Genomic DNA, 23,095 nt, shown 5'->3' with positions numbered 1-23,095 from the left:
AAATCAGGAGAACGGTTGGGTCTTCAGGTCCTCATTATTTTTAAAGTTTGTCAGAATTGATGAAGCATCTGTATTTGAAACACCTCTGGTTAGGCTTGGGCTGTCCGGTTTCCTGGAATGCTCTCTGCAGGACACAATGGCTGAAAAGCACAAGTAGGGGCTTATCAGGGTCTGGAGGACATCTGGTTAAAGTATGACTCTGAGTAAGCTGGGGGGATGTCTTTGGATGGTTTATGGGTCAGTCCTGGATAGCCTGAGCTGGTTTTTGCATTCTTTTTCTTTATCTTTATGGCCTGCTATTCCTGGTGGCAGGGCTTAGCCCTGAGTCTGTGGCTTTTGGAGCTTACTCTTTTAATTTCATATTTTTAAACCTTAAATTCTTATAATTTTCCTTTCACTAGCAGTTGCTGCCATTCCTAGAAGTAGAAACATCATCTTGCAGTGGTGATTTTTAACTCATTGTCCCTCTCCTAAATGTAAAAACACTTTCCCAGCATTCTTCATGAAACATGAAAGGCTAAGTACATCATTGAACACATGCACCCTTCTACTTTTGACTCCAGCTTGTTCTCTCTAGATGAAGCTGGTAGATCAGGCTTTTCATTAATCTTCCATAAGGCACTTCATTTGTGTTCTTATATGTTAGCACGGGACAGTAGCATTTGTAATAATAATCACATGGTTGTATGGTATTTTGACTTTATTTTTAAAGACATCCTTACTTTTAAAGCTCAGTTTAGATCATTATACAGATTGCTTGACTGACATTGTTTCTTGACTATATAGTACCCCAGGATCAAGTCATATTGAAATCCATTAGCAATCTGACTCAGCAATGTTTAAGTACTTAGTTTCCAGGCTTATCACTGTTAGGATATCAACGGCTTTTCCTCTTGGCTGTGATTAAAATACCCTCACAAAAGCAACTTCATAAAGGGTTTGTTGTGGTCCATGTATCACGATGGTACATTCTGCCAAGGGTGGAGAATGCATTCGGACAGAAATCAAGGCTGGCTGTTTACATGACATCCACAGTCAGGAAGCCACAAGTAGTAGGGCCAGTTTGCTTTCCTCTTTCTACTGTGTCTTCAGTCCACAGGAACGGTGCTGCTCACACTTAGGATGGCTTCCCTACCATACTAACCTGAGACAACCCCCCACAAGCTAATCAGGCTACATGGTCCTCATAGGAGTGGGGAAAACCTTGTCACCTAGCTGATTCTATATCCAGTCAAACTAGCCAACAGTAATCGCATGTAATGACTAATTGCATAGCTTCCACAAGAATGGTTTAAAAAATAAATGTGTGCTCTCTAAAGGCAAGCATTGTCTGTGCAGACATGTTTGATTGTGTTCTATCTCGTGTGTGTGGGGCACAGATGTCCTCCAATCAGCACTTTTTACGTTTAAACATCACTGAGTGAAAATGGAAAACAGACAGCTTTAAAATAGAACAAAGTGTATATCAGTCTATCATTTCTTCAAAAGAAGAGTCAATCCTATTTAAATAATGAAGCAATGCCTCTTACAGCCTCCTCAACAAGTAAAATGGGAGCAAAAATCACTGAAGCAAATCCTCTTAAGATATGGTCCACGATGGAACCACTGTTTTGCTTCATATACTTGATATGATAGCTTAGTCGCTGGATCTCGCCACTCATTTCCTCAGCTTTCTTCTTAAATCCTTCCTCAAGGTAAGCCTTTTGATCCTAAAACAGTGAACATGACAGAGAAGTAAACATTGCAAGTCCCAACACTGTATAACTTAAGAGTTTCAAAACTTTAGCAAGCCGTCCTTAGCATAGTCCTGAAAACTTTCCCTTACCATGAAGATGCAGCAGAGTTAGACCTACACATTGTGAGGAAGCAGGGTTGAAACTTTACTAATCTTCACCCACCATGTTTGTTATGGCTGCGATGCTAGCAGGGTTGTGAAGACGTGCTTACACAAAAATGCCACTGGCCTGATTGCACAGGGCTCAATCTACAAAGACAACTATATCATGGAGATGATGGCGATCATTGGATGATTAAGAAGCTGATTACCATTTCACTTGCAGATGGACAATGGGAATCCAATGACATGTGCTTCTTCAAGCACACTGCCTACCCTGGGGACAGCCACAGAACCTGCAGAAGCTGCCGGTTCACTGTGCCTTTCAGACTGGACGTTTCCTTCAGTTTAATATCAGCATACATCATCCTGGGGAGGTTGGGGTGGGGCGGGTGGGACTGTGGGGAACAGTCAGGTGCCTGATGATCTGACAGCCCAGACCAGTTGCTGGCATTATTATTACACTGCCCGCTCGGGGAATCTGTTTAGTGAACCCTCATAAGATCATTTTTAAATATCCCAAATCTCTAAGCCAAACCACTGTAATCATTAAAACCATGAAGGAGAAACAGGAAACCGGATGTATCCGGAGTCTATGTAAGGAGCAAAGTTCAAAGACTACATGGAAAATAACACATAAGAAAGGGGACTCCTTAGCAATAATATGTTATCACGGTGTTTCTCCATGACCTGGTTGCCAATCTTCTCCCACTACCTGGGGTACAAGAACCACCAGGGGGATGAGGAGTCCCACCTTCAGTTGCTTCTCCAACATCATGTTATGTTCTTCGATGAGCTGCTTTCTCTCCTGCACCAGCTTCTCTCTCAGTTGCTCTAGGTTTTCCTTGTTACTTTTCTCTTGAGCCTCCATTAACTGTTGCTGCTCCCTCTGCTTCTGTCTTAGCAGCTCCTGCTCCTTCTCGGCTGCCTCCCTCTGGGTACGTTCCTCTGTCCCAGGGAGATACAGGGAGAGAAGAAAGAGAAGGGTCCAGTAAAATGTCAACATTCCAAATCCCAGAGAGCAATTCACATCTGAAAGGGAGCATAGGAAACCAGACTCCACCCTGGTCCACACCAAGGAGAGCATGTTTCTGAGGATAATGGAGGAGACCCTGCCCATTTGCCTGAAACACAGCCAGAATAGACTGTGGCTTCCGGAGTGGGCATCCACAGAGAGACAGCAAGCTGCTGACCTTTGCATGAGTTTACTATGGCATCTATCAGGAAGCCAGAGTAGGAATCGGACCTCTCCTAAGAGACTAGAGACATACATATACATGTTCCTGTACCTGCAATGGCCTTCTCCCCTGCAGTGAGGGCTGTATCTGCCTGCAGGATTGAATTCTCAATGATGACCTGTGACTTCAGAGAGCTCTGGAAGACTTCACTTGCCTGCAGATGCAAGAGGGAGCAAAGAACCCTGATAAATCCTGAGAGAGTACCCAAGAGACTCAAGAGAGTCCTAGCTGTGCCTCATTGTTAAGTGCTATGGTGAAGCCTGCAGAATGCCAGGCTCCTTAGTGGCACTGGATACTTCCTGCTGTGTGGCTTCCTCCAGTAACCTCTCTAGAGACACCTGCCTCCTCTCTGATGTAGCCAGTCCTGTGCAGTTGTGCATGCTGCAACATAGGATGCCTTCAGAGATTCCTTCCCAGTGTAAAATACTGCACGATGGGAGCCGCTGGATGTATTCACAGGCAAGGCATTTTAGCTGACCGGGGCCTCCTGTTACCAATGTGTGACTGTCCTCGGAGTATGGGGTGGGGGTATTGCTCAGAGCATTTAAATAACTAAAGAATGGTCTAAAGGCAGTACTTACAATGGCATCACTGGCAGTTAACAGAGTAATGTTTTAGCTGTGTTATTACACTTACTACTCCACAGGCAGACCATCCTGACAGACTTACAGTTATCCCTCAGAGTGTGTTATATGAATATTTCTAAGAATCTGGACTGAATGGCAGCTCTTTTGTACCAAGCGTGGCTCTGGTAAAGGAGTTTGAAGGTAAAGCAATTGCCTTGCCTTGCAAAGCCCTGGTTATGGTCACCAACACCAACATAAAGCTAAAGGCTCCAGGTTAGCCTCGTGTTTTCTTGTTCCTCTTAAGCAATGCTGTGTGTCTATGCTCTATGGCATGCCCTTCCCTCTGAGCTAAGCTTCCATGCTCCGTGCTCCTCACCATCACCACATTCCAGTGTTCCCCGCTCCTCACCCTCACCCTATTCCTGTGCCCCCTGTTCCTCACTTTCATCCCATTACTGGTTCCCTGCTCCTCACCTTCACCCCTTTCCTGGGCACCTGCCAGTAGTCACGTTCAATCTTCTCCCTCATGTCCACGTAGAGCCTGTGTCCCCCAGGAACAGAAAATGTCGAGATATTTTCCATAAAATCCTTTGAAAGTCGTTCCAGCTCTTCCCGGCAGTATTTATCCGATGCTTCTTCATTCTTCAACACAAAAAGCCCTTTCTTCTCACCTATTAATTTCTACAAGGGAAGTGACACAGTTGAAGGAATAGAAGGGATAAAATTCTAAGAAACATCCTGGAAGAGCCAACCTATTTCCCAAGAGAAAGCACATAATGAGACCGCGAGGGAGTGTGAAGTGCTAGGACCTGAATCTGGATGCTAAAGAGGCCGTGGAAGATCACACTAAATGTTCTTGAGGTTCCTGGTCCTTAAGGCCTTCTGTAAGAGGTGGGGCTGCATCCTACTCTCTCCCTTTCCTTGTGGGTGTCACATCCTGGAATTCCATGTTTAAGAACACAATGATGGGACGCAAGATGGCAGCCACCACAGGCTCGGGAGTAAAAGTCCCTCGAAATTTCCGACTGTTGGAAGAGCTGGAAGAAGGCCAGAAAGGAGTAGGCGACGGCACAGTTAGCTGGGGTCTGGAGGACGACGAGGACATGACGCTCACAAGATGGACAGGCATGATAATTGGGCCTCCACGAACAATTTATGAAAACCGAATATACAGCCTTAAGATAGAGTGTGGGCCTAAGTATCCAGAAGCACCCCCGTCTGTGAGATTTGTAACAAGAGTCAATATGAGTGGCGTGAGCAGTTCCAATGGAGTGGTGGATCCACGAGCCACAGCAGTGCTGGCAAAGTGGCAGAATTCCCACAGCATCAAAGTCATCCTGCAGGAACTGAGGCGCTTGATGATGTCAAAAGAGAACATGAAGCTGCCACAGCCACCAGAAGGACAGTGTTACAGCAATTAGTCACCAAGGCCCCGGCCTCCCTTCCCCATCCAACCCAAGTCTTCATTTTCCACAGTAGTGAATTTTTCTAGATCCATCTGTAGACCTCAAAGTACTGGAGAGGAAGCCCCACTCAGACTTCATCCTGAGACACTGCTCTGATACTAACTTCTTGTCCATTTGAAAATCCTAAGTTGTGCTGTGTAACATCATCTGTCGAGTGTAACCGCTGTCTGCCTGGTTGAACTTCTGGGATCAAGAAGGTGTGTTGAAATCGGTTTCCTTTGGGAGCGGTGGGCACAGCTAACGCAACTGTGAACAGACACGTCTCACACAATCACCTGCTGCTGGCACTCGGCCTGGGTCTGCCTTTGCCCGCCCTGCCCTCCGCCATAGCTGTGTGGTGGCCCTTAGAATAGATGGGGAGGCTTCAGGTAGCAGCCGTGGGACTGACCACCGCTGGGCTTGGGGCGCTTTGGCTGCACCCCTGCTTTCTTAAGTCTTAAGTGATTGCCCCATCCAAGCCATGGTCCCCACTCCTCCACTCCCACCCTTGGCCAAAGCTTAGATTGTAATCTCCCTTCCCTCTGAAATTGGCCGTGGGTGAGGAATTCAGGGCTTCCCGTCTCCCCACCTTTATCAAGGGGTGCTGCTTTCCCCTCCTCGAGTCCCTTGTTGCCCGTCACCACCCAACACTTGCTGTGGCCAGAAGCCACCAGATGAGGTTGGAAGAGCCTGGCCTCCCTCACTTAGCTCCGGACCACACTCGTTCACCTGCCACCAGCCTGGGAAGGGAGCGCCGGGTCCTCGGCCCTGCCACCACCATCAGCCCTTGAGCTTTGAGCTCAGGTCTAGAGGTGAACAGAGCAGTCACCGGGCGACTCAGACGGGCCAGCGCTCAGGGTCCTTGGATATATGCCTAGAGAAAGGCCATGCGGAGAGTCCTCGGTGCACATGGTTCTGAGTTGGTTCCTTTTCCCATAATTGCTTTGCTTTTACACATTGAAGAGGTTTGAACAGGGCTCTCAGTCACCCTGACCACCCATCGGGTCTGGTGTGGAGCCTGACAGCTGGAGCAGGAAGCCCTGACCCTGCAGACTCGGGTTTCAGTGTTGTTCCTCAGACCCTCGGCAGGGACCCAGAGGAGCTCTGTGTCACCACGTTCGCAGATTTTTGCAGATCGGTGGGCCTGGCTCCTGGCTCATTGCCACGCTCCCCACTCTGTTCAGGACCACTAAATGTTGAAATGTGGATGCATACTGAAATAAAGGCAATTCGTTGTGTTGCAAAAAAAAAAAAAAAAAAAAAAAGAACACAATGATGTAGCAAGGAACACTAGAAAAATGGTGGGTTGTAGCGAGACTTCGGTGAGAAACAGTGTCTTAGGAACAGAAGAATATAGCAAGTTCAAAGATGCACTGTAGATGTCCTGGGCAGGACCGCAATCTACAAACATTAACTGGGTAAAGGATTTAGGACACTATACACTCCCTATTCCATTTGTTAGAAATCTCTAGATTAAAAGCACCTGAAATGTTGGGAAGGGGTCATTCACTCTTTCATAACTATATCCATCATGGTACGCTAAAGCACATATCTTTGAATGATAAATGCACCTATGGCCAGTGAAGGCTCATCAACACTACAGTCTGGAGGGGTAGAGTCTTGACAGTTAATGACAAGCAGATTACCACCAGCTTCAGGAACAGCTGATTCTCATCCTTGAAGGAGTGCTCGATGAAGACAGAGATGGCTTCCTTCTCACAAGCTGTGTGCTCATCCAGCAGCTCCTGGAGCATGTCTGTGGGGAGCCTCAGGCTCTGGGCCATCTGCTCACTGTAGTGGTCCACTGCCTTCTGCACAACTACTGAGTTCTCATGCTGGGCCAGATTGTCACCGCATCATCCAGACAAGGTACTGTTCCACTGTTGATGGCATCCACGTAGGTTGTCACCAGAGTCCCCAGTCCTTGGTGATCCAGGAGTTTTAAGGGATAAATAAGTGGTTATTAGTGAATAGGATTCAAGATTTTAAGACTATATTTCTAAATCTTTCATAGCTACACATGCAGTATAACACACACACACACAGACACACAGACACACAGACACACACACACACACACACACACACACACACACACAAACTCCTTCAGCAAACAATCAGTTTCTTCTTCCTGTTGTCAATTTATTTCTTTGGTTTTCTAGTTCAGAATGTTAAAAAAATTAATATCCATCTCACCTAATAAATTCAACTGTCTATGAAAGTATAATTTTTCATTTAAAACTTTGAAGGGAAATAAATGCATGACCTAACAAGGAAAGGCATAACGCTAATTCTAAAAAGTGTAGGTTTGTTTAAATACTAGCATTTATGTTGGAACAATTTAAATTTCCAAATTGCCTTCCACATTGTGATTCCAAAATGTAACTAACGTGCAGAACATCCCCCATGAAAAGAGAAGGCATCGCCTTTAGGGGTTGAAACACTAATTCTATAATACATTAAGTACCTTTACACTGTTGATTTTACTATCAGTTGATAGTTTTATGCAGGTATGTTGCAGTCATGGATACTAATGACGTGGTCTGCATTTTTAAAGAAGGATTTCTAATCTACAGTTATAAAATTTAAAAAGTTAGAGTAGGGACACATGCATAGTACCATTGTATATATAATTTTTAAAAAAGTGCATGATAATAAGTTCAACATAACTACTCTACAGAGAAATGTGATTTAAAAACAAAAACCAAAAACTCACGATTCCCTCTCTGAGGGTCTTCATCTTGGCATAAGGGAAGATGTAAGAAACAAAAGCCTTTGTTCCTTCCCAGAAGTTAGGATCCAGCTGGTCTTCTGAGATGGTCTCAAGTTTTTGTAAGAGTTCTTTGTCATGTGTTGGCCGGTCAAAGACAAAACACTTCCGGTTAGGAAAGAATTGTCTGATGCAATTCCCTGGGCAAATTGGATGCTTGGATTCTGGGACTGTTGCCTAGTGTCAGAGGAAACACAACACAACAGGAGTCTTCTTAGCTCAGAGGACAGCTGAAGGAGGCCCTGGCCAATGGAAAATGTTCTGCACTTACAGGACTCTTCACCGTACCATGCAACACTTCTTTGCATGTCAAAAGGGCACCAAGTTTGTACTTGGTAGAAGTCTGATGAACTGTTTTGGGAGTTATTCAGTGGAGAAGCATATGGCTGAAATCCACAGACATGAATGAACATGGCATCAAGCATACTGTAGCTGTGAATCCTGTTGACTGAACAACAGGAGGCTAAAGGTGATTTTTAGCCTAATCACTTTTTATAGAAAAAGAGTTGTGGGACCCCCACCAAAAGCTACAAAGAAAGGGTAATCAAGTATTAGAAATAGCAACATTGGCAAATCTAAGATCAATGCCATGGTTACTGAAGGAGAACTACTTTGAGGCTAAACAACTAATTTTTGCAAAAGTCAAATATATACTCGTAGAAAGTAAAAGTGAGGAGGGAAGGAAGGGCTATGGACACACACAGGATACTCAAGTCTAGAGAGCTAACGAATAAGGAACATTAAGATAGAACGTCATGAAGTTCTATATGTATGTACTGTGTGTCTTGTGTACATATGGATGTTTGCTTGTATGTGGGTGCATGTTATTTATGTGTGTGCTATGCATGGGTGTATTGTGTATGTATGCATGTGCTTGTGTGTGGGTGCATGCTATGAATGTGCTATGTATGTATGTGTGTGTTGTGTATGTATCCATGTTTGCTTGTGTGTGGGTGCATGGTGAAAAGGGACCACTTCACTATCCACTTTATTAGTGAAGGATCTCTCAGGTGAAGTGGAACATTCCTCTACAGCTAGTCTGGCTACCCAGCATGCTCCAGAGCTTTATTGTGTCCTCAGACTGTACACTGGATTGAAGAGAGACTATCATACCCACCCAGCACTGAGGTAGTCCTAGAAATCCCACCTCCAGTCATCATACTTGGCTGACTGATTTATGTCACCTCCCAGGCCAATATCTTGGGGATTTTTCCTGAATCAATTTTAGCTGTTCAAGAAAGTTAGCAATGTGAGGTGATAGCCGTATCGTCTGTTACACTGAGTAACCATTGCCTTATTACCTATATGTCTTCTACAGTGTCCAGTTACAAAGTTCAAGTTCAACACGGAAGTGTTTTGTGAAAAATCATACACAGTGCTGGTAACCTTCTCATTAAAAATTGTAAAACGGCTTCCTGGTTGCTGCCGCTGCAGAGAGCCCCTGGGCAGCACCCCACGAGCGAACTTGAGCCTCGGGACCACAGGTAAGACCAAATTTTCTGCTGCAAGAAAGCTGCCTGGTGAGCTTGGGACACACGGAAGCAGAATTTCTCTAGAACCGGGCACGTTCTGTGTTTACCGGAAGTCCCACACCCGCGGATCCCGGCCCGCAGCAGCTCTCTGCTCCCAGACCCGGTGAGAGAGAGACCCAACCGCCTGGTCAGGTGGGCACTCCTGAGGCTGCAGAGCGGAAGAGACCACCAACACTGCTCACCCCTGCCCACATCCCTGGCCCAAGAGGAAACTGTATAAGGCCTCTGGGCTCCCGTGGGGGAGGGCCCAGGAGCGGCAGGACCCCTGCCACAGACATCGCCGGACCCTGAAGGAAACAGACCGGATAAACAGTTCTCTGCACCCAAATCCCGTGGGAGGGAGAGCTAAACCTTCAGAGAGGCAGACAGGCCTGGGAAACCAGAAGAGACTGCTCCCTGCACACACATCTCGGACGCCAGAGGAAAAAGCCAAAGACCATCTGGAACCCTGGTGCACTGAAGCTCCCCGAAGGGGAGGCACAGGTCTTCCTGGTTGCTGCCGCTGCAGAGAGCCCCTGAACAGCACCCCACGAGCAAACCTGAGCCTCGGGACCACAGGTAAGACCAAATTTTCTGCTGCAAGAAAGCTGCCTGGTGAACTCAAGACACAGGCCCACAGGAACAGCTGAAGACCTGTAGAGAGGAAAAACTACACGCCCGAAAGCAGAACACTCTGTCCCCATAACTGACTGAAAGAGAGGAAAACAGGTATACAGCACTCCTGACACACAGGCTTATAGGACAGTCTAGCCACTGTCAGAAATAGCAGAACAAAGTAACACTAGAGATAATCTGATGGCGAGAGGCAAGCGCAGGAACCCAAGCAACAGAAACCAAGACTACATGCCATCATCGGAGCCCAATTCTCCCACCAAAACAAACATGGAATATCCAAACACACCAGAAAAGCAAGATCTAGTTTCAAAATCATATTTGATCATGATGCTGGAGGACTTCAGGAAAGACCTGAACACACTTAGGGAAGCACAGGAAAACATTAATAAACAAGTAGAAGCCTACAGAGAGGAATCGCAAAAATCCCTGAAAGAATTCCAGGAAAACACAATCAAACAGTTGAAGGAATTAAAAATGGAAATAGAAGCAATCAAGAAAGAACACATGGAAACAACCCTGGATATAGAAAACCAAAAGAAGAGACAAGGAGCTGTAGATACAAGCTTCACCAACAGAATACAAGAGATGGAAGAGAGAATCTCAGGAGCAGAAGATTCCATAGAAATCATTGACTCAACTGTCAAAGATAATGTAAAGCGGAAAAAGCTACTGGTCCAAAACATACAGGAAATCCAGGACTCAATGAGAAGATCAAACCTAAGGATAATAGGTATAGAAGAGAGTGAAGACTCCCAGCTCAAAGGACCAGTAAATATCTTCAACAAAATCATAGAAGAAAACTTCCCTAACCTAAAAAAAGAGATACCCATAGACATACAGGAAGCCTACAGAACTCCAAATAGATTGGACCAGAAAAGAAACACCTCCCGTCACATAATTGTCAAAACACCAAACGCACAAAATAAAGAAAGAATATTAAAAGCAGTAAAGGAAAAAGGTCAAGTAACATATAAAGGGAGACCTATCAGAATCACACCAGACTTCTCGCCAGAAACTATGAAGGCCAGAAGATCCTGGACTGATGTTATACAGACCCTAAGAGAACACAAATGCCAGCCCAGATTACTGTATCCAGCAAAACTCTCAATTAACATTGATGGAGAAACCAAGATATTCCATGACAAAACCAAATTTACACAATATCTTTCTACAAATCCAGCACTACAAAGGATAATAAATGGTAAAGCCCAACATAAGGAGGCAAGCTATACCCTAGAAGAAGCAAGAAACTAATCGTCTTGGCAACAAAACAAAGAGAATGAAAGCACACAAACATAACCTCACATCAAATATGAATATAACGGGAAGCAATAATCACTATTCCTTAATATCTCTCAATATCAATGGCCTCAACTCCCCAATAAAAAGACATAGATTAACAAACTGGATACGCAACGAGGACCCTGCATTCTGCTGCCTACAGGAAACACACCTCAGAGACAAAGACAGACACTACCTCAGAGTGAAAGGCTGGAAAACAACTTTCCAAGCAAATGGTCAGAAGAAGCAAGCTGGAGTAGCCATTCTAATATCAAATAAAATCAATTTCCAACTAAAAGTCATCAAAAAAGATAAGGAAGGACACTTCATATTCATCAAAGGAAAAATCAACCAAGATGAACTCTCAATCCTAAATATCTATGCCCCAAATACAAGGGCACCTACATATGTAAAAGAAACCTTACTAAAGCTCAAAACACACATTGCACCTCACACAATAATAGTGGGAGATTTCAACACCCCACTCTCATCAATGGACAGATCATGGAAACAGAAATTAAACAGTGATGTAGACAGACTAAGAGAATTCATGAGCCAAATGGACTTAACGGATATTTATAGAACATTCTATCCTAAAGCAAAAGGATATACCTTCTTCTCAGCTCCTCATGGTACTTTCTCCAAAATTGACCATATAATTGGTCAAAAAACGGGCCTCAACAGGTACAGAAAGATAGAAATAATCCCATGCGTGCTATCGGACCACCACGGCCTAAAACTGGTCTTCAATAACAATAAGGGAAGAATGCACACATATACGTGGAAATTGAACAATGCTCTACTCAATGATAACGTGGTCAAGGAAGAAATAAAGAAAGAAATTAAAAACTTTTTAGAATTTAATGAAAATGAAGATACAACATACTCAAACTTATGGGACACAATGAAAGCTGTGCTAAGAGGAAAACTCATAGCGCTGAGTGCCTGCAGAAAGAAACAGGAAAGAGCATATGTCAGCAGCTTGACAGCACACCTAAAAGCTCTAGAACAAAAAGAAGCAAATACACCCAGGAGGAGTAGAAGGCAGGAAATAATCAAACTCAGAGCTGAAATCAACCAAGTAGAAACAAAAAGGACCATAGAAAGAATCAACAGAACCAAAAGTTGGTTCTTTGAGAAAATCAACAAGATAGATAAACCCTTAGCCAGACTAACGAGAGGACACAGAGAGTGTGTCCAAATTAACAAAATCAGAAATGAAAAGGGAGACATAACTACAGATTCGGAGGAAATTCAAAAAATCATCAGATCTTACTATAAAAACCTATATTCAACAAAATTTGAAAATCTTCAGGAAATGGACAATTTCCTAGACAGATACCAGGTATCGAAGTTAAATCAGGAACAGATAAACCAGTTAAACAACCCCATAACTCCTAAGGAAATAGAAGCAGTCATTAAAGGTCTCCCAACCAAAAAGAGCCCAGGTCCAGACGGGTTTAGTGCAGAATTCTATCAAACCTTCATAGAAGACCTCATACCAATATTATCCAAACTATTCCACAAAATTGAAACAGATGGAGCCCTACCGAATTCCTTCTACGAAGCCACAATTACTCTTATACCTAAACCACACAAAGACACAACAAAGAAAGAGAACTTCAGACCAATTTCCCTTATGAATATCGACGCAAAAATACTCAATAAAATTCTGGCAAACCGAATTCAAGAGCACATCAAAACAATCATCCACCATGATCAAGTAGGCTTCATCCCAGGCATGCAGGGATGGTTTAATATACGGAAAACCATCAACGTGATCCATTATATAAACAAACTGAAAGAACAGAACCACATGATCATTTCATTAGATGCTGAGAAAGCATTTGACAAAATTCAACACCCCTTCATGATAAAAGTCCTGGAAAGAATAGGAATTCAAGGCCCATACCTAAACATAGTAAAAGCCATATACAGCAAACCAGTTGCTAACATTAAACTAAATGGAGAGAAACTTGAAGCAATCCCACTAAAATCAGGGACTAGACAAGGCTGCCCACTCTCTCCCTACTTATTCAATATAGTTCTTGAAGTTCTAGCCAGAGCAATCAGACAACAAAAGGAGATCAAAGGGATACAGATCGGAAAAGAAGAGGTCAAAATATCACTATTTGCAGATGACATGATAGTATATTTAAGTGATCCCAAAAGTTCCACCAGAGAACTACTAAAGCTGATAAACAACTTCAGCAAAGTGGCTGGGTATAAAATTAACTCAAATAAATCAGTTGCCTTCCTCTATACAAAAGAGAAACAAGCCGAGAAAGAAATTAGGGAAACGACACCCTTCATAATAGACCCAAATAATATAAAGTACCTCGGTGTGACTTTAACCAAGCAAGTAAAAGATCTGTACAATAAGAACTTCAAGACACTGAGGAAAGAAATTGAAGAAGACCTCAGAAGATGGAAAGATCTCCCATGCTCATGGATTGGCAGGATTAATATGGTAAAAATGGCCATTTTACCAAAAGCAATCTACAGATTCAATGCAATCCCCATCAAAATACCAATCCAATTCTTCAAAGAGTTAGACAGAACAATTTGCAAATTCATCTGGAATAACAAAAAACCCAGGATAGCTAAAGCTATCCTCAACAATAAAAGGACTTCAGGGGGAATCACTATCCCTGAACTCAAGCAGTATTACAGAGCAATAGTGATAAAAACTGCATGGTATTGGTACAGAGACAGACAGATAGACCAATGGAATAGAATTGAAGACCCAGAAATGAACCCACACACCTATGGTCACTTGATTTTTGACAAAGGAGCCAAAACCATCCAATGGAAAAAAGATAGTATTTTCAGCAAATGGTGCTGGTTCAACTGGAGGGCAACATGTAGAAGAATGCAGATCGATCCATCCTTATCACCCTGTACAAAGCTTAAGTCCAAGTGGATCAAGGACCTCCACATCAAACCAGACACACTCAAACTAATAGAAGAAAAACTAGGGAAGCATCTGGAACACATGGGCACTGGAAAAAATTTCCTGAACAAAACACCAATGGCTTATGCTCTAAGATCAAGAATCGACAAATGGGATCTCATAAAACTGCAAAGCTTCTGTAAGGCAAAGGACACTGTGGTTAGGACAAAACGGCAACCAACAGATTGGGAAAAGATCTTTACCAATCCTACAACAGATAGAGGCCTTATATCCAAAATATACAAAGAACTCAAGAAGTTAGACCGCAGGGAAACAAATAACCCTATTAAAAAATGGGGTTCAGAGCTAAACAAAGAATTCACAGCTGAGGAATGCCGAATGGCTGAGAAACACCTAAAGAAATGTTCAACATCTTTAGTCATAAGGGAAATGCAAATCAAAACAACCCTGAGATTTCACCTCACACCAGTGCGATTGGCTAAGATCAAAAACTCAGGTGACAGCAGATGCTGGCGAGGATGTGGAGAAAGAGGAACACTCCTCCATTGTTGGTGGGATTGCAGACTGGTAAAACCATTCTGGAAATCAGTCTGGAGGTTCCTCAGAAAATTGGACATTGAACTGCCTGAGGATCCAGCTATACCTCTCTTGGGCATATACCCAAAAGATGCCTCAACATATAAAAGAGACACGTGCTCCACTATGTTCATCGCAGCCTTATTTATAATAGCCAGAAGCTGGAAAGAACCCAGATGCCCTTCAACAGAGGAATGGATACAGAAAATGTGGTACATCTACACAATGGAATATTACTCAGCTATCAAAAACAACGAGTTTATGAAATTCGTAGGCAAATGGTTGGAACTGGAAAATATCATCCTGAGTGAGCTAACCCAATCACAGAAAGACATACATGGTATGCACTCATTGATAAGTGGCTATTAGCCCAAATGCTTGAATTACCCTAGATCCCTAGAACAAACGAAACTCAAGACGGATGATCAAAATGTGAATGCTTCACTCCTTCTTTAAATGAGGAAAAAGAATACCCTTGGCAGGGAAGGGAGAGGCAAAGATTAAAACAGAGACTGAAGGAACACCCATTCAGAGCCTGCCCCACATGTGGCCCATACATATACAGCCACCCAATTAGACAAGATGGATGAAGCAAAGAAGTGCAGACCGACAGGAGCCGGATGTAGATCGCTCCTGAGAGACACAGCCAGAATACAGCAAATATAGAGGCGAATGCCAGCAGCAAACCACTGAACTGAGAATAGGTCCCCTATTGAAGGAATCAGAGAAAGAACTGGAAGAGCTTGAAGGGGCTCGAGACCCCAAAAGTACAACAATGCCAAGCAACCAGAGCTTCCAGGGACTAAGCCACTACCTAAAGACTATACATGGACTGACCCTGGACTCTGACCCCATAGGTAGCAATGAATATCCTAGTAAGAGCACCAGTGGAAGGGGAAGCCCTGGGTCCTGCTAAGACTGAACCCACAGTGAACTAGTCTATGGGGGGAGGGCGGCAATGGGGGGAGGGTTGGGAGGGGAATACCCATAAGGAAGGGGAGGGGGGAGGGGGATGTTTGCCCGGAAACCGGGAAAGGGAATAACACTCGAAATGTATATAAGAAATACTCAAGTTAATAAAAAAAAAATATTAAAAAAAAAATTGTAAAACGATCTCCATCAGTTTGAGGCTACCATGGTCTACATAGGGTATTCCAAGCTAGCAAAGTCTACACTGTGAGATCTTGTCTTCCAAAAAGTCAGAAAGAAGGAGAGAGGGCGGGGAAAGGGGAGGGTAAAGGAGGGAAGGAGGGAGGGGAGGGGAGGTGAGAGGGGAGTGTAGGAAAGGAGTGGAGAGGAGAGGGGAGGAGAGGAGAGGAAAGGATGGGAGGCCTCCAGAATGCTCCGAGGTGAATGTCTGCACTGGTTTCCCAGGTTGCACTCTACCAACTTCATGTCCAATGTTTAGAGAAAGCAAAGACAGAAAATGAGAGGCACATTTCAGAACTGGTGTGACTCACAAAGCTCCATCAGCTTCACACTCGGACTCACAATACCCATGCAAATGATTTCCTGAGCATTAATGCAACTGATCCTGACCCTGTCACATGAGTAAACATATGTGACAAATAGACTCAGGGGAAAAACTATGACGACTATAGAGAAGGCATAACCTGAGAAGACACATAGGTCACAGATGTTTTTGCAGACAACGTAATCAAGCCAACATTATAAACCTATGTTCCTCCATAAGGAGAAAGATGTGTAACTCCATGAAATATATTTTAGATGAGCTACATACTATAAAGTCATGAATAAGAGTTAAGGAAGGCAATGGTTTCTTAAAGGAAGGCAGACACAAAAACACAATACAAACATGTGGACTTGGGAAGTTTGGATGCATTGGCTCTAGATGCTGCATACAAACTGGAGAGAACACCACCTTGAATAGCTTTGCTGTGCTCTAGGTTTTTTTCCTCCCAGATGAAATCAAACACCACATCCCAGACATCATCAGCCAATGACCTCTCAGCACTTCTGCAGACTTCCATTTTATTAGGAATACAAAGGACTCCAGAGAGGATAGGAGCCACACAGCAGATGACAGCCCTCCCCAGCTTGACCTCCCCAGTCCTCCCTCCCAAGTCCTCCCTCCCCAGCCTCCCTGTACCTGGGATCAATTTCAGGGCATTCTCTAGGTACTCATCACTTGTGATGTTTTTCCCATTTAACTTCAGCTCCAGCATGAAATCTAAAACAGTCCAGACAAAGTCTGGAAAGAAACTCACAAATTCTGTGGAATTCTTGATTCCATCAGGATTTGGGGAAGACCTTGCTCTGATCAGCTCAGTGAGTTCTGTAACATAGCTGGTGCTTGGCTAAGGAAAACAACTTCAATGCACACCTCTCCTGATTCTCTAGTTAAAATAAACCATTCTAAACACTCTGCTCTGCCCCCGACAAAAGCCACATAATGACAGGGCAGGGAAGGGACCCCATATTCACTCCAGAGCACTCAATGAAACATGGTGGCTCAGGTCCCAGAAGGATACTGCAGCTGCTCCAGGGCCTGGCGGTTGATGGTGCTTAGGCTGTTGTAGACGAAGGTGCTGCTCAGAAGCACAGCCAGGGCGAAGATCCACGAGTCATTCTTAGGATCACCCTGCAAGAAATGAGAAGGCAGAAGCCTGAGGAAGGGATTTGGGATGGTCCTGTGGCCTTGCTACTCCAGGTACACAGGGAGGGGGCGGGGCAAAGCAGGAAGAGCCCAAGCCCTATACCTGGTTAGAGAAAGAATTTTAGGTCAGCCTGAGAAACTTAGTGGAATATATATCACCCTTCTCAAAACAAAACTTCAAGTGAAACAAGGACCTCAGTGTAAGATTAGGCACCCTGAATTTCATAGGTGAGGATGTGGGAGAATGTACAAACTCATTTGCACAGGAAGACTCTGAGCAGGACACAGAATGCTAAGAACAATAATTAATAAATAGTGCTTTGTGAAAATGTCTTTAACAGTTATGTGTCTGATAGATGGTTAGTATCCAGAATACAGACAGAACTAAAGGAGGAGGAGCAGGAGGAGAAAGGGAGGAGGAGGAGGAGGAGGAGGGGGAGGAGGAGGAGGGAGAAGAAAAAGAAGAAAAGAAGAAGAAGAAGAAGAAAAGGAAGAAGAAGAACAGGAGGAGGACGAGGAGGAAGAGGAGGAGGAGGAGGAGGAGGAGGAGGAAGAAGAAGAAGAAGAAGAAGAAGAAGAAGAAGAAGAAGAAGAAGAAGAAGAAGAAGAAGAAGAAGAAGAAGAAGAGGAAGAAGAAGAAGAAGACGACGACGACGACGACGACGACAACAACAACAATGACGACCACCCTGAATATCAAGAAAATAAATGAAAATAAATGGCCCAAATGTAAAGTTTGGGATAGAAGTACACACGATGAGACACAAATGGCCGAGGGACACATGAACGGTGAGCCACTCTTGTGTCCACCTGGGGCCCAGCAAGCAGAAGTGAGCAGCTCACAGAGACTGTGAAAGCAAGCACAGGACCTGCACAGGCTCAAATGAGACACTGAGCAGGGACCTAGACACACAGTCTAATGGAACTTGAATGTTAAAAATATGATTGCTCCTTAACAAATGGTTTCAAAGCACTTACAGATATGCCAATGGCATTCTTCGAAATAAAATTCTATAATTCACATCACATCTCAAAGCAACCTCTTTAACTGTGGGGAAAGCCTGCTAGTTGAGGTCGAAGTCTACCAAGACCAGAAAGATCATTGGATCCTGGTGCAAAATGGAGGTCTCCCTTTACTAGCAAGGCTTCCCCTTCTCTGACCTTGTCTGGGGATCCCTACTCCTCACACCTTCTACCTGGGAGAGGCCAAGTAGTCCTTGGCAGACCTACAAACTTCCTCCCCCATCCCCCAATTAGAACCCAACCCAAGAGATTCCTGGTATGCCTCTCCATGCAAATGGTGTACTCACAGAGCTTTAAAACCCTAGCCAATGGTTTTCATTTGCCCTGGAAAATCCTTCTCACTCTCCAAGGTCCATTTATACCCTCCGGTTTGCCATGAATAAAGTATATGCTTTCAAGCCTAACCCCTATCCCTAGTAAAGGCGTGTGTACAAGTTAAAATTGCCTAAGAGGTGCTTCACTGAACATCATCAGAGAAGGCCTTCACCTGAAGGGGCTATGACACTGAGATCCTTGGAGAAGGCCTTCTCTTCCCACCCCGTGGCCCCCAGCCAGACCAGGATCCTGCAAAACTCCACTCATTCTGGACTTCCCTTGATCTTTTCCAGCCCAGTATGCAGGTCTGGACATGCTGAGGAGGAGGAATTGGAGGACATAGAACCACAGCTGGCCCCCTCAAACACACACCACGTTTAACAAAGTTAAGCTTTAGCAATAACAGCCACACACATCCTGATTTGAAGCAAATTATCTGGCTATAGTCATCAGAACAGTATGGTTTATATGAAAACCTTTTCCAAAGTGTTATTAATAGATACTATGAGAAGAGCAAAAGGAGCTGTCAGTGGACACTGTCTGTCTTGGAATATCATGGCAAATCCCATTCGTTTGTACAATTAACATGTATTAATGAGTATCCTTAAAGTATGATAATAACATTAACAAGGAAATACACCAATGGGGCAGAATAAGAGGGCTCAATGTAAATCCATTAATTAACATGCATCTAGGAAAATAGAATGACATTTATCAACTGTCAACTGATCTTTGCCAAGGGTATCAAGGACAGACAGGACAGGAAGACAGTGTCTTCAACAAACAGTGCTGGGGAAAGAGGGTATGCTTCCACATACAGAAAGAAAAATTAGATCCTATGCACACCATACCCAAGACAGCTAAAATCGATGAGTTAAAAGGCAAGATGTGAAACTAAGTACAGCAGTGTGTAGGTGCAAAGGCAGTGAGAAGAGCACCCAACAGATCAGCTGCAGCACTCAACAGCCAAGGCATGGACTCATCATGGAGCAGATGTGGATTAAAATACATGACACAGGCATAGAAAGGAAGGAAGAAAGGAAAGAAGAAAGGAAGGAAGGAAGGAAGGAAGAAAGGAGGGAGGAGAAGGGGGAGAAAGAAATAGGAAGGAAGGGAAGACAGACAAATAGGAAGGAAGGACAGACAGGAAGGAAAAAATGAAGAAAGAAAGAAAGAAAGAAAGAGAGAGAGAAAGAAAGGAATGAAGAAGGAAAGAAAGAAATATATTAAGAGAGGAGGGAAAGGAAGACAGACGGACAAACTGGAAGGAAAGGCAGACAAGAAGGAAGGACAGATAAGAAAGGAAGAAATCCTGTGGTGGAAATATGTGAATGAGTTTCACATGCATCTAGGAAAATAGAATGAACAGGCATGCAAAGGCAAATGCCACATTTGTGAGATCCAACTCACATACAAATCTTAAAAAGTTCAATAAAAAATAGCACTGGGCTGGTTACCAATGTCTGGAGAAGGGCGTCACTTCAGAAGACGCTGGACAAAAATCTATAAAATTTCAGTTCCATAATAAAGTTAACAGAAAGCATGAAACACTGAGAAGAAAAATTGGGCTTCTAGTCAGTAATATGGCTAATGGCATTGTTACGTGTGACACAAAAACTAGGAGAAAATCAAAATTAGACAAGAAGGGCTGAACCTAACTCAAAGCTTCTTGCCGGAAAACAGAATAACCAATCAAAATTACAAAACAGAATGGGAGAGCAATGTTTGCAAAGCACATGTCTTCCAGGGTTTATTCAAGACATAAAGCTAGCATGCAACCCAACAGCAAAACAAATCCAATACCCCCAATAAACATGAGGAAGAACTTGAACAATCTTTCTAAAATGAAAGCACACAAGTGGTTGATACGTTCACAAACAGAATGGTGAGCATTGACCCTCAGGGAACTGGAGTCAAACTGGAGGCATCATCACTGTCTTAGGGCAGCTGCCACTAAGACGACAGTAGATGACAAGTTTTGATGAAGGTAGTTTAAAAACAGACCCTGTGTGCTTCTGGGCAGAACAGGAATTGGTATAAACACACTGGGGTGCATTAGAACGTTTCCTAAAATAATGAAAGTAAAAGTCTGTATGATCCAGAGATCCTATTTCTATGCATAACTAATAGCTAATCTCATTGCTGACTTGATGGAATTTCACATCAAATCTCCTGGCATTTCTATGAGGGGCTGTCTAGATGACGTAGCATGAGAAGACCCATGCTAAACATGAGTGGGGCTATTCCATTGGCTGGGTCTCAAGCTGAAGGGAAAGGAGGAGGAGAACTAAACACAGTCCTTCGTTCCTCTGCTTCACAGTTGTAGAAGAGATATGACCAACTGCCTCATGTTCCTGCTGCTGGCCTTCCTGAGCAATTGTAGAACCTCTTATAAGCATCACCTGTCAATTAAAAAAGCCTGTGGCCAATGAGCTGAGGCAGGAAATAGGAGGCGGGGCATCTGGCACACACACACACACACACACACACACACACACACAGAGAGAGAGAGAGAGAGAGAGAGAGAGAGAGAGAGAGAGAGAGAGTGTTTCTTGGGGAGATTTACTTAAATCAGCCACTTAGCTGAACTCAAGTTGGAATAAAGGGAGACTCGTCCGGAGATGCTGAGGAGAGGGATAGAGACAAGGAGAGGTAAAACCAGCCATGTAGCTAAACAACACAGATTAGAATAAAAGGGATAATAAATTAAGAGCAAGATGGAGAACAAGCAGAACCTTGTGGCCCAAGTATTTATTAATAAATAATTAGTCTCAGATGTATTTCTGGGAATTAAGTAGCCAGGAGAAAAAAATTTTGATTGATGGTTTTAGGCTACATCCCTACAACACAACACCAGCCCTTTCTCCTGTAGGTTATTTTGTTGTTATTGGTGGTGTTGTTGTTGTTGGTGTTGGTGGTGGTGGTGCTGGTGGTGGTGGTGGTGGTGGTGGTTCTTTGTCCAATATTTGGTCACGGAAAAGGACAGTAGACAAGCCAGTGCAAATCCAAGGGAGTAGACACAATCTCCAGGAGCCTGGCTTGTCTGTGTTTCTTGCACCATTGTTCAGAACAGTCAAGCTATTGAGAATATGAATGCTTCCCTGCGCCTAGGTGTGTAAAGTCGATGTGGAATATATTGCAGCATCTGAAAGGTTGTCATTGGAAACAGCATGTATTTTACATTTGGCAGTGCACTAAATGGCGTGAGCCAAAAACAGACACACAGTGTGACTAGTGCTTCTCTCTCTGCACTGAAATGGAGAACTCCAGGGTTTAGACTCAGTTCTCCTGTGCCTAAAACTAAACAAAGGGATTAAAAGGACGAGTCAAACTGGGTGGTGGTAGTGATGGTTACAGTAGTGGCTGTGATGCACGCCTTTAGTCCTGGCACTTGGGAGGCAGAGGCAAGTGAGTCTCTGTGAGTTCAAGGCCAGTCTGGTCTACACAGTGAGTTCCAGGACAGCCAGGGCTAAACAGAGAAACCCTGTGGGGGTGGGGGAAGGAGAGGGGGATAAATTAGCAGACAAGCCCAACAGCTTGTTTCAATTTCTAGAACCCACACGAAGATGGAAGGAATTATAACACACACACACACACACACACACACACACACACACACACACACACCATATAACATCTCACACACAACAATGAAATTCTTTTAAATCCCTCATTTTACTTATTGAAACTAGAAACAAACCAACATAAAACAAATTCATCTTAATTAGTTATCCTGGAACAAACATGTGTGGTGTTAAAAATTAAAAAGGATCATTTTCTATCAGTTCCTGTAAGCTGGATCTGCCCTACCTCTCGGTCCACCAGACGCCCTCTCCTGGCTGTCTCCCTTTTAGCTGTCATTTCTGCAAGGTCCCCTAGGCAGTAATTACCACACCTGACTCTCTCTCTCTCTCTGTCTCTCTCTCTCTCTGTCTCTCTCTCTCTCTCTCTCTCTCTCTCTCTCTCTCTCTGTCTCTCTCTCTCTCTCACACACACACACACACACACACAACCCTCTCATTTTGTGGGCCCTGTGCGTTATCACTCCACCTGGGCATCAGTACCAGATCTGCACGCTCCAACTGTCTCTCAGCCATTTCTTCTACACACTGTCCTCTCTTTAGCCTGGTAAATCAAAGTTCCAGAAACTTGTAATTTAGCAATTAGATTTAAATGTTAAATTATCAACCCACAATTCATCCACACAATAAATTCACTGCCAATTGATAAAGATATAAACCGCCCACCTAGACAAGATAAAATCAATGTATTTCACCTGAATCTGAACCATCCTTCTCTGTAGACTCCATCTTGATCTCTGCTTCTCCTCTACCTCTCTCTCTCTCTCTCTCTCTCTCTCTCTCTCTCT

At 43.8% G+C, this 23,095-nt stretch overlaps 1 protein-coding gene and 1 pseudogene across 2 annotated transcripts; one reads left to right on the top strand and one right to left on the bottom strand.

The window, feature by feature from the left end:
- Positions 1-682: 682 nt before the first annotated feature.
- Positions 683-22,587, bottom strand: Gbp6-ps3 (guanylate binding protein 6, pseudogene 3; annotated as a pseudogene). The gene is made up of 9 exons (XR_010057773.1): positions 22,537-22,587; positions 17,264-17,373; positions 16,882-17,084; positions 7,801-8,030; positions 6,730-7,023; positions 4,113-4,319; positions 3,124-3,226; positions 2,589-2,782; positions 683-1,709 (listed from the first exon to the last, which is right to left on the bottom strand). The product of XR_010057773.1 is annotated as a guanylate binding protein 6, pseudogene 3 (transcript).
- On the top strand, positions 4,602-6,321 carry Ube2v1l1 (ubiquitin conjugating enzyme E2 V1 like 1). The gene has a single exon (XM_003751324.6). It carries the CDS (start codon positions 4,604-4,606, stop codon positions 5,057-5,059), a length of 456 nt encoding a protein of 151 aa, XP_003751372.2. The 5' UTR covers positions 4,602-4,603; the 3' UTR covers positions 5,060-6,321.
- Positions 22,588-23,095: the final 508 nt, after the last annotated feature.

The sequence above is a fragment of the Rattus norvegicus genome, chromosome 14 (assembly GCF_036323735.1).
Source record: "Rattus norvegicus strain BN/NHsdMcwi chromosome 14, GRCr8, whole genome shotgun sequence".
Taxonomy (NCBI): Eukaryota; Metazoa; Chordata; class Mammalia; order Rodentia; family Muridae; genus Rattus; species Rattus norvegicus.
Note: the sequence above shows the minus strand (reverse complement) of the source record. Positions and strands in the feature narration are given on the sequence as shown.